Source organism: Antechinus flavipes, chromosome 1 (genome assembly GCF_016432865.1).
Source record: "Antechinus flavipes isolate AdamAnt ecotype Samford, QLD, Australia chromosome 1, AdamAnt_v2, whole genome shotgun sequence".
Lineage (NCBI taxonomy): Eukaryota > Metazoa > Chordata > Mammalia > Dasyuromorphia > Dasyuridae > Antechinus > Antechinus flavipes.
In genome coordinates, this window is record NC_067398.1 from 676829605 (window position 1) to 676841831 (window position 12227).

At 45.1% G+C, this 12227-nt stretch overlaps 1 protein-coding gene across 1 annotated transcript in view; it reads right to left on the reverse strand.

Annotated features, from left to right (window-relative positions):
• Positions 1–4504: 4504 nt before the first annotated feature.
• Positions 4505–12227, reverse strand: part of GNA11 (G protein subunit alpha 11) — a 73985-nt gene continuing 66262 nt past the window's right edge. The window contains exons 6-7 of the mRNA XM_051972405.1: positions 11898–12051; positions 4505–6824 (exon numbers count right to left, since the gene is read on the reverse strand). Coding sequence (XP_051828365.1) covers positions 6634–6824; positions 11898–12051 — 345 coding nt within the window. The 3' untranslated portion in view covers positions 4505–6633. The remainder of the gene's footprint in view (positions 6825–11897; positions 12052–12227) is intronic.

Here is a 12227-nt window from a genome sequence, read left to right on the forward strand (position 1 = left end):
TACTGCACTGTCCTCTTTATCATTATGCTGCTTTCAAGTGGGGGTGGTAGGGAGTCCATGATGCGTCCAATCCGTGTGGACTAGAAAGGCAAAAGGGAGCCAGGCATCCGGAAGACTGGCAGCTACCGAACTCGGGTGACCCCTGTTCCCCCGTCTTTGGTTTTCTTCTGTTCGATAAGGCTTTGATAAAAGGTCTCCCTATCCCTGGAATAGAAGACTCCCTTCCTCCCCTCTGCCTATCAGAATTCTTAACTTCCTTCAAGGCCCAACTCAGGTGCCACCTTCTCCCCAAGGCCTCCCCTTGAGTGTGGTTTTCATCCCCAAGCACAGGGCCTTGCACAAAGTCGGTACTTCATGCTTGATCAATACCCTTACCTACCTACTAGAACTGTCCTAAGATACAAGATTATGTATATAAATACTTTAAAACCCCAAGATCCAAATTTCAATGATTGACTTATTGACTCTACCAAAGTCCCGCCCTATGCTTCAGGAGCTGTGCAGTTGACTTTGGGGGTCCGTGATGGAGGGGCCCCAGCTCCAGTGGGGCCCATCTACCAAAATGGCCAACAGTTCTAAATACAGGCCGGAGCAGCCCGCCTAAGTTCAGAGGTTCCTCATCCGATGGCCACAGCAGGAAGAGTCCATCTTAGCATCTCATGAAGACTCTTTCCTAAGCCAAAAACAGAGCGTGATCTGCCTTCGAGAGGGAATATGCTCCCCAACAAAACCATAACGTGCCGAGAGGAGGAAGTGATCACTGCTAGCCAGGCCCGAAGGAATTGGGAAGGAGAAAGGAGAATTAAGTCAGCTCCCTAAATAGGGCTCTCCACCACAACGGCACTCCCCATATGATGTGGTCCATTCTACAGATGAGGAGACTTGGCACTCACTGAAGCAGACAGACAGTGTTGGAAGCAGAAATTGGCCCTTTCCCGAAGCCAGATCTGGCATCCTTTCCTTTCTTTCCGGTTCCAATGCTGCCTTTTCCACCAATCCCCCTGGGAATCCACAGGGACAGACTTGCTGAGTAACCCCAGAAAGTCACTTTCTATTACTGGACCTGTTTACATTTTTGGGAAAGTAAGGCTCTTATCTATTCTAACCTTCTAAAGCCTAAAACGACTCCTGTTCTGTGGTTTTACTTGAATTCTTGTTAAAACCCCAGCTCTCATGGAAGGGACCTTGTCAAGGATGGCTCAAGGTGACACCTAATGGCCATCAGGGGAAATTTCCTTTCACACTGAGACACAAAAGTGCCCACAATCTCCCCAATTCCCTCCACCCCCTCACCCTGACCCACGAACAACTCTCCAAATACACACACACACACACACATAATATACCCACGCACATCTACCTGCAGCCACGTGAGACAGCTGGGAAGGGACCGGAGCCAAGGAAGCAGTAAGAAGTGGCTTCCCCAGTCCTTGCTGCATCCTAACCAAATGCTCGCTAGACGACTGCCAATAAATACCAAACCATCAAAGAGCCCAAGCTTCAGAAGGAACTTTGGGGTTGAGTCCAACTCCTTTGAGCAGTGCATGAAAACCCCTGCAGTATCCAACTGCTCACCTCGTCTGGCTCTCCAGTGACAAGGCAATCCTGGGCCTAGTACTGATTGCTGTCTTTGCCTACAGAGCCGAAACTGCCTCCTTTCCCTCTATTGAAGAGTATTCATTTTTCCGATTGTACCACCTTGGCCTTGGCTTTGAATCCTAGCTCTGTCCATCCCCCACTTGCAAGTTGAATTTGTCCCTTATAACTCAGCTACTTCACAAAATATAAACTAAATAACTTGGGAGGAAAAAATGCTTTTACTACTTAAACTGTCCTCTAACATGTCTGCTCCCACTCCCATATCCCAACTTCTCACACACTTCGTCTCTTTTGCAGGCCCAATGACCCCAGCGATCCCCACAAGACAGCTTCATGATTACAACTCCAAAGTGACATCCTGCAATTTGGGGGCACACCTGAAATTTCCTCATTTCCCCCCAACCTCCTCCTAGGCTGCTTTCCTTTGAGACTCAATTTAAAGCCTTCCAGTGGCCTGATTCGTGTCTATGTTGTCTCTCCCAGTAACACGAGAGCTCCTTAAGAGCAGTTTTTGACTCTTGTGTCCCGTGTTTCGCACAGTGCCTCGCAGTGCTCAGGAAATGTCTATGAGTGAGGTAGGATTACAAGTGAAGGAGTGCCAGCAGGATCGCCGATCAACAATTGGGAGAGGGTGAATTCTCAGCCCATTTTTTACTTAGTGAAAAGCCTCTGGAAGGGCCTGAGTCCACTGGACCCCTTCCTCCCAAGTCAAGGCCAGTCACTGGGACACCAAGCACTTCCTTAAGGCCGTCTTTCTTCACCAACTTGACTCTGGGCATCTGGTAACTGGCCTCTGGAAGCCTTTTCTCTACTCCTCCTTTGTCTATGTCGAGAAATAAGTCCAAAAGGGCCCAGAACATTTAGGAACAAAATTTATTCCAATTTGAAACAGAGAATTTATTTCAGGAGAAAGATATGAAAATCATTTTCCATCAGGTATTTCTGGAATAAGGAGTCAGGGCCTGACATCAGAGCAAACTCCTGCTATCTCACCTAGCTGGAAGCCACAGGCACCCACGTGGCTGGTTGGCTGGCACTGGGGCCACCCCTTCTGGCCCGCCCCTCCACCCTCCCCCCACCCCAACACTCACAACAATACATGCATTTCAAATGACAAGGTTTAAAAAACAGCATCTTATATAGTATCTTTTTAAATAGGTTAATGTTTAAATTGTCTTAAATCAGGATTGTAGAATATACAAGTATTACCAAATAATTTCCACCACATTGGCACTTTAAGAATCTCGTGCACTACTATGAGGGGGGCATTGGCACAACTATACTTCTTTAGAAAAAAGAGGGGGTGCTGCAGTCGATTTTATCTTTGTTGGGGACTTGGAACACCTGGATTCAGCAATGACAGGAGAAAATGGTCAGCACACTCCAGAAGCATTTGAGAAAAATGCAGTTTATCAAGTGATTTAAAAAAAAAACACACACACACACAACACACACACACACGAGCACACGCGCGCACACGGAGGGGTGTCTGGGAGGGGCAGTATGGCAGAGTGGCGCCCCCCCAGCGAAAAGCAAAGCCAACATTGTTGAGAGGCAAAAAGCGCTTGGGTGAGGGCAGAAACAGAGAAGCTGGCAGAGATGGACGATCTGGAGCCTTGGGCACTGGGGTTTATGGAATGATGTGGAGAGAGAGATCGGCCTCACAGTGGGTCACCTATCCTGCCTCTCCCCCGACCGGCACCGATAGCCAGCTAAACTGGTTGTCCTCAGCAGGGCAAAAGGGGTCTCAGGAAGGAGCCCAGCAAACAGCACGAGGGAGGCTGGGGGAGGTGGCCGCCCGCCCCACTCTGTGTCCAGTCCGTCCCCTTCGGGCATGCTCTTCACCGCCTCTTGCCTGGAAAGGGACAGGTGTCTGCTTTTGGGTTTGGCACTTTTCTGACAGGTGGACATATTAGAAAATCCAATAACTCAAACAAAGGGCTGCACCAGCGGGGTAAAGGTGTTTACCAACCAGACTTTGGTCCCTAGGACACGCTTGGAGAATCCCCAGCGACACATGATCTAGACCAGAACTAAACACTTACCCCTTTCTTTTCTTGGGGAGCTGGGCCCCCACATAATTTTCTATCATTTTCTAGATGGCAGGTAGTGTTGAAGTAACACACAGCATTCCCTACCAGACAAAAATTCATCCAATTCCATCAAAAATCATGAAATCTCTATTGCATCAAAGGGCCCCTCTCCGGAGCCACTCAGGAACCTGAGGAAAGGGCAACCAGTCCTATTTGCTATCCTTCTACTTTTAGGGTCCTGAGTTTCCTGGTGCAGGTCCACCGCCAGCAATGGACCCCATGCCAGCCACTGGTACAAAAGGGGGCAAAAAGGAATGGGGCTTAGCACCATCTGCTCCCTATGGAAGCTATTTGGACTCACCCCAAGAAGTTGGGTTTGTTTGGTGTATGGTTTAGGTTTCTGGTAAAAATCCTCTTATATGATTTCATGCTACAAAAAAACCTTTTTTGGCATAGACACAAGAGGGAAACTGGTTCCAAGCAGCTAGTCACCCCTAAATAGGATTAAAACTAGACATTCAGGAATGTAACTGTTGTCTCAGATGCCGGCCTTCCTGTCCTTAGGCATGGGGCTACCTAACTAAAGGGCTGAGTTCTTCTGGGCAGGCTCTGATGGTGTGCCGCCTCCCACAGAGCTGTCTGAGATACAACATTGACTGATGTCCCTTGCCTCATTATTTATATATATATATATATATAATGTGTGTGTATGATATATGGATATAGAGTTATATCTATATCACACACACACACACACACACACACACACACACACACACACACACACACATACATATATACCAAAAGGCAGGAAGGAGGACTGAAGGGATGAAGAGTTGGAGGAGGAAAGAAGAAAGGGGGGGAGGGGTGGGGAACAAAACATGACAGTCAAAAGAAATGAAACCACACAACAGACTACTCGAAGTGTAAGCTCCAGACTTAGTGTTATGGATCAAAGGCATCTCCGGCGGTTCATTTCCCGTTACGTTTTGTGCAAAAAAACACTGAAGTAGTGTTCAGTCTACAATAAAACGATAAAGCCAATCTCCCCTTCCCTCCCTCTAGAGGAAAAAAAGAGAAGAGAGAAAGAAACCCAAACTGGGATGCCTTCTTTCAAACAGTCTGCTTTGGGGGGAGGGCTTCTTCATGCTCCATCCACCAGGCTTGGTCCTAAGTGCTCCTGAACCAGGGCTGGGGAAGGGCAGGGCCCAAGCCTGCCAGCAGTGAGGGACCAGACTCCCCGCTGCTTCCAGCAGAGATGTCCCTCGGCTAGGGGTGCTGCCCATCTTCCTCAGGGGAAATCTAGGGAGGTACTGGCATTTGGCACCTCTATTGGACCCAGGTGAAACACTTGCCTCCTTTGGCACCTGGGATTCAGGCTGATCTGCAAGCCCTGGATGTCCGTCACAGTCCTAAGGCGCCTGGTCTTCTTGCCTAAACAGCCTGATTCTGACTTTGGCAATGCCTGTAGACTATCTCCCCCGGGGGAAAAAAAAAGTGCCTGTGCTGCCCCCAACCCCCAAGCACAGGCAGCTCTGGACAGCAGTCCGTGCAAGTGCTTTGACAAGGAGCCCCCAATGGCAATGGAGCAGCCCCCCGCCGAACTCAAGTACGGGCTGAGAAGCTTCTGAAGAGGCCCTCTTTCCTTCCAACAGAAAAGGAGACAATCCCTTCCTCTTTCCCTCGAGACTACTTCAAAGGAGCCTTCCTCCTGCTCGTCTGCCCTCAGAGGGGCCAGACCAAGCTATTTGGCTGCGTGGTCCGACACAGGCCCTTCTGAAGGACTCTGGGCCCAGACAGAGCAGGAGCCGCCTGCAGAGCTGCGTGTGGAAAATCAGATTCCTCTGCCCTGGGCAGCAGCATGCTAAAAAGCCAGAAGCAGAGGTGGGGCTCAGGAACCCCGAGGAAACCCTCCAAACCAACCCCAAGACTTTGGTGTTAGACGAGTGTGCCGAATCCTTCGGTACACGGGAACATCTTCATCCCACCAAGAAAGGGGAGGCTTGGGCAAGTCGCTACCCACTTACAGATGAGGGCGGCTCACTTGGGAGATCCTTTTCCATCAACAGAGTATATATGAGTATCCCATCCCCCACCCCCCAGAAAAAGACACAGTCAGGCACTTCCCAAGGGTTGGCAGCTGTTGCTTGGCCAAGCTCCCACCTTTCGAAGTCCACTGAACAAAAATACAGCCTGTAGCAAACTATATATAGAACATCAATAACTTAAAAAAAAGAAGAAAAATCACAGTCTCCATATCTTTTATAATCAAGAAGAAAGGGGAAAAAAAACTTTAAAAAACCCAGACTATATTGTATGATGCACTGAAGAAGGAAGGGGGATGGCTTGTTGGGGTCTATTGGTCACTGGATGGGTGGGGGGCTTCTGCTTCCATTCTTGGGAGAAACACCATTCCTCAACCCCTATATCATCACAGTGGACTGTGGAGCCTGGATCAAGCAGGGAGGAGGGAGGCAAGCAGGTCTGGCGATCTTGACAGAGGCCCCCTGGAGCTCAGGGAGGGGGGAGTATTGGCTCTCCCCAACCCCCCAATAAGTTCAGCAAGTCCATAAAACTTGGCCAAGAGGTGGGAACTTGTAACCGAAAATAGGGTAGAGTTTTTTTGCTTAAGTTTTTGTTTTGTTGTTGTTGTTTTTTTAAAAAAAGCGAGCGACAAAAAATTGAGCCCACGAGAAGGCCGCCTTTGCTGTTGGCAAAAGGTGAAGAGGTGCACAAGGTGTGGAGAAGAGTGAAGTGTATCCCCTGATAACTGTGAAATAAAAGCCATTTGTTAAAAATATGAAAAAAAAAATCAACTATTCCTGTGGACAGAGACATGAGATCCAAGGTAACACTGAGCAAAATTCGCCACTCCACAGATCAGACAATTGGCAATCATTACATCATTAAAAAGTAAAGATATTTTTCCTGTAATTTTTTCAAAAAAAATTTTTTTTTGGTCTTTTCTTCACGTTGAGGCCTCTTAGGGGAGAAAGCAGGGTCAGACCAAGTTATATTCTTTCAGGTTGAGCTGTAGGATGGTGTCTTTGACAGCAGCAAAGACGAAGCGGATGTTCTCCGTGTCTGTGGCACATGTAAAGTGAGAGTAGATGATTTTGTCGCTGTCTGGGTTTAGATCCACAAACATCTTGAGGATAAACTCCCTGGCTGCCTGGGCATCCCTCTGTGGTCCTGAGACAAGGATAAAGAAGGGAGAGTAAGAGAGTCACTTACATCCACAACCCAAAAATCTTCAGGGAATGTATTCAAATGTGCCCCTGGCTGAGAGAGTGTAGATCCTTTACAAGCCACTCTGGACTGTCAATGTATCAATAACTTAATTCGGATCCTAGTTATTCAGATGGGTATGCTGAGTGAGGGCTGTTCTAGGCACAGAACAGGTGGAGGCTCATCCTACTCCTGCCACTAGATTAAGTCATGTAACCATGCTGGAGTTCAATTTCCCATCTGTAAAAACAGAGGGTGAGATTTGGTATCTCTATGGTTGCTTTTTCTAACATTTGAAATTCTTTGTTCTAGGACAGAATTTCTTCATCATTTTTGGGGGGAGGTGTTTTGGACACCTTTGGCAGCTAGGTGAAGTCTTTTTCAGAACAAAGTCTTCAAATTATTGAAGGAAATGCTAAATTTTAGCGTAGAGGTTAATGAAAATAAAGATGAGATTTCCCTCCTCCCTCCCCCCCCTGCCCAATTCAAATTCACAGATACCCTGAACTTTATCCACAGCTCCCTTACATGAATCCCAGATTAAGAACTCCAGTTTTGAAGCATCTTCAAGCACCATCATTCTATGTTCTAAGATCTCTTTGAACCTATCTTGGTCTATGATTCTATGAAATTCTAGAGAAGCTGGCATTTTTCAATTCTTCTATCAAATTAATTGTTCAGTACTGATTCTTAAATACCACCTAGCCCCACCCACCCACCTCAGTCCATAAAGGGGGAATCTCCTGCAGTCTCTTCCAAGCACCAATATTTTGTCACTTCACTTCTCTCCCAAGAAAGCACCTCATTTTGACACTACTATTGTGAGGTCTATTGTCCAATTCCTATTCTTTGGCCACCTCTCTGGAACTCACTTCTTTGATTCATCTCCTCCCTTCTTCGGGCCCCTTCAATAATAACACTGAAAACAAAAAGTCTTAAAAGTATGGGAAACAAATTAGAAGTCTGAATGCAGGGAAACACGACTTCATGAATAAATTTCAGTGAGACGCAGTCAAATGAGACCCATGGCTAGATTATGGAATTGGAAAAATCTCTCTTATTCAAATAAATCAGGAAAGGTTAAAAAAAGTGGGGCAGAGGGAAGGGAAGATTAGCACTGTATAAAAGGAATATATTCTTTATAAGGAAATCCAAGGACACTGGGCAAAGCCCAATAGAAGCAAAAGCAAAAGTACTTTTTACTAAAAGTATTATCAGCTAGAACTAAGAAGCATATGAAGGATTGGAAAAACATTATAAGACTGCCATCAAGATATGATTTAGAAATGATGAGGGATGGCACTGTTGAAGAGTAATCTCCCCCAAATAGAATCTAATTATTTATTTGCATTAATAATTTCATCCTTAGAAAAGAAAAAGAACCAAGAAGAGAAAAACACATTGTAGAACTGAAAGGAAAAATTAGTTACTGAGTAGAAATGCTGAGAACCTTGAGGGGAAATAACCCCTTCATCTCAAAATTCATGCTAGAGGAGGAAAGCAGAGCAGCATTAGATGACTCTGAGATTTGGGGAAATAAAAGATCAATGGGTTCAGAGAGACAATAAGGATCTCAAGGACTCAAATTTTACAAGGAAATTCCGGTTGGAAGGGATGAGAAGCTCTCAAGAATCAAATTTTGAGGATAAATAGAAACAATTCCAGTGAGGAAGAAAAGGAAGAGTTGTCTAAAGACAATGGAACAGATTCCTTGAACAAGGAAATTTTTTTTTTAAGATTTTTTAAAAATATGTACACAAGTTGGAAGCACAGGCAGGTAACAAGGATGAACACCAAAAGTGTGATGATCCCAAAAGAGCAGCAAGAGAAGTAAAAGTTGAGACTGAGCAAAGGCTGTAGGAAGATCAATAACAAAGCGTCTCACCTGTTCTGACAGAGAAGGAATGGACTCAAGGTGCAAAAGGAGAAAGACATTTTTAGACCTAATCAATGCAAGAATTTATTTTATTTGACCATATATATTTGCTAAAGGGGTTTTATTGTATGTTTTTTCCCTTTTTCCAAAGTGGGAGAAGAGGGTAGAAGAGGAGGAAATGGAGTTTTGTTAGGTGGGGGTGGAAAGGGAATATTTTTAGTTATTTTGGAGGAAAGCAGAGCAGAGAAAGAACAGCTCAATATGGATAGGGCAGTGACAATTCATGAGAGAGAAAAGGATAGGTTGCATAACTCTTACTGTTTGTTTTATCTTCCAAGGAGAGTTCTTTGCATGGAAAAGGACAAAACAAACTGGTAATAGAGATTTGGCACCCAAGATAAAGAGACGACTATTAAAAGAATATCTAACTATTTTCAATTCACCCATAAGCATTTTATAGAGCAGGGCCTTGGCAAGGCATTGGGATACAAAGACCAAAAAAAACAAAAAATAAAACACCCAAACACAAAAAACAACCAGTTCCTGTCCTCAAGAAGTTTATATTACTGGGGGAAGGGAGGCTCACCCAACCAGGAGGGGACAGGGACAAGATGTACTCACTTAATCAATTAAAAATAAACTCCAAAAAATCGAAGGAGAGTACCAATAAATGAAGAAATCAGATTAGACTTAATTTGTAAGAGAGCTGCACTTACCCTGGAAAGAAGCAAGAGGAATCTAATGGGTGAAAGGAAGAACTGGGGATGGTTAACTTGGAGAGGAAAAGTCTTAGAGAAGACAAGATCAAATACTTTCATGCATGAGAAAGGTTGTCTGGACTTGCTCTTCTTGATACCACCAGAAAGGATGGAGCAAGAGGAAAAGCAAAAGATAGAAGCTAAAAATTTATACTTGAAGTCAAGATCAAGCCTCCCAATAATCTGAGTGAACCCCAAGAAGAAGAGACTCTCTCTTAGGAGAGAATCTCTCATAAAAGGTCTTCAGCAAAGTATGGCTGATCCTTGTTGAGTACATGGTAGGGGACTGTTGTTCAGCCATCAATTAGATTAGAACCCCTATAACTCTGGTTTTCTGTGATTCTTTGAAGTTTCACAAAGAGGAAAAGTACCATGTGTACCCAAGCAAGGAGGATCTAACTCCAGGACACAGAAGGCCTCACTTCCTCAGCTAGAAGCTGAAGCCAGCACTATTCTGCTACAAGTCAAGGCTCATTATCAGACAGAAAACAAAGCTCCTACCATCCTGCCACCAGAGGGCAAGAGACGCCAAGGGAACAAGAAACTCAGTGTCAGGTCAGGTCCCCCAGAAGCAACACTGGCCCGGGGTTTTGACCCAGGAGCAGGAATGGAGGAGGTGGGTCAAGAAAAAAGGACAAAGAGGGAATCATGAAAAACACAGGGAAAATGGGCCTTCCGCCCCGAGTGCTGGCTCACCACAAGGCTTGTCAGACAATGTCCCAACCTCAAAAGAGAGAGCGCCCACTCTGAAGCCAGGAACTCTAGAAAGGTTTTGTCTGCGTATGCTCAGTACCGAGAGAAAGGTACATAATGAACATTTGTTCAACCTGAGAGATGACTGGCCATTACAGACAGAAAGGTTACAGAACCTTTTCTTGGCTAAATAAATAGCAGCATCGACCCTGTGTGTGGTTTTAACAGCCAAAATGGGCCCTGAAGAAAAACAGACAGCCTGCCCCTCCCACACAGCTTTGTAGGAGCTCCTTTGGGTGGATAGTTTTTTCCTTCACTTTCAGGAGAAGGCAGGGAGAGGTGAACAAATGTATACAGAAATGAAGGTGAGATAAAACCAAGTGGTAGCAATGCAATATCTATCTTAACAGGCCAATAAAAGAGTAAGCACCATCTCGGATGAACCTGATGTCACCGAGCTATCATTAAGGAAGATGATCCTACTCAGAGAACAAGGCTGAGAAATGTCTGGCCACTCTCTTTCCCCTTAAAAAGCCAGAATCAGCATTTCCTAACTCAGAGGGGAGTTAACTGATTAAGCAATTTATGATTTTTTTAAAAGTGTTTCCAAAGGGAAACACTAGGTATTGTTGTTATTCTAATTATCTAACCGCATGCTACATTAGGCCTATAAACCCTTCATGCTGCTTTTACACCACATCAAGGCAGTTTGCCTGGAAAAGAAGGGAACCAAGACATCTGTCTAGAACCAAATCAATTCTTCTCAGCAGAACTGGATTTCACATTACTGAGCAGATGCACACAGGATGAGGTAGCAGTGATCCAAAGCCGGCTCCTGACACTGTAATTAGTGTTCCATCTTTGCTTCTTTTCTCTCCCCTTTCCAAATGTTCATGGGCCAGTTCCCTATTCAGTTACCAGATTTTTTGATAAGAGAAAGGTTAAGAATATGCAGGCCTCTCCTTCTTACTAATTCTTAATGTTGTTTTAAAAAAAAAATGGTTGTTGGATGAAGAAATTCAAAAGCAATGGCCTTGGAATTCTCTTTGTGTTTTAGTATCAACATAACCATGTTTCAGACAAGAGGACTTGGAAGGCAATCTCTGATCTCAGACGCTCTTCTTTTCTTACATGCTCCTGGAGGCTATACACTGATGACTCTCTCTTATCCACAATCAATCAAAGCTCCTTTCTCCCTCATGAAGCAGGCAGACTATTGAGTGATAGGAATTCACTCGCACACCAAGACTGGCACTCCCTGACTGGCATAATGCCCAATGGCCTTGTAGCTGGCTACAGTAGCCAGCAGAGGGAGCCCTGCCTGACAACATGATCCCTCCTGCCCACGGGCCTCATCCCTCCTGTTTGTCTGCAAATTGGCAGAAATGACTCGACCCAGGGCAACTCATCTAGTCCTCTTGGCCAGCCTGCCATCCTTTACCTAATGTACATTTCTGCCTCAAGCTGCCTGAGGTCAGATCAATGTCTCTATTGCCCCCTTCTATTTAACAGTCACCTGATACCAGATGGGTCTGTTTCCCAAGAGGCTTCAAAAGGAAGCTCAATTGCAGCAGTGCTTGCTCTGGAAAGCACTTTTAACTCGAGTCAAAAGGAAGGTCAGTTTTAGTGAGAAGATTTTTCTGATTTTATGGCAAGTCTAATGAACCTTTGCTCCTCCTTTAAGATCTCCTCCCAACTTAAGAGGCTTACCATCAAACTCTGGGAAATAATCCACCAGGTGGGAGTACAAGATCTTATCTTCCAGCAGATCCTTCTTGTTGAGGAAGAGGATTACTGAGGAATTCTGGAACCAGGGATAAGTGATGATGGTCCGAAAAAGGGCTTTACTTTCCTCCATTCGGTTCTAACCAGGAAGGAGAAACGAGAACACACTTTATTAAAGGAGCATTTTTCTTTCAGCTTTTGTTTTCACAGAACTTAGCATAGTGCCTGCCATATAGTAGGTACTTAATAAATTGCCTGGTAACTGACTTTGAATATATCTTAATAAAGAAGTAAAGGTCAATCACTTGGTACATA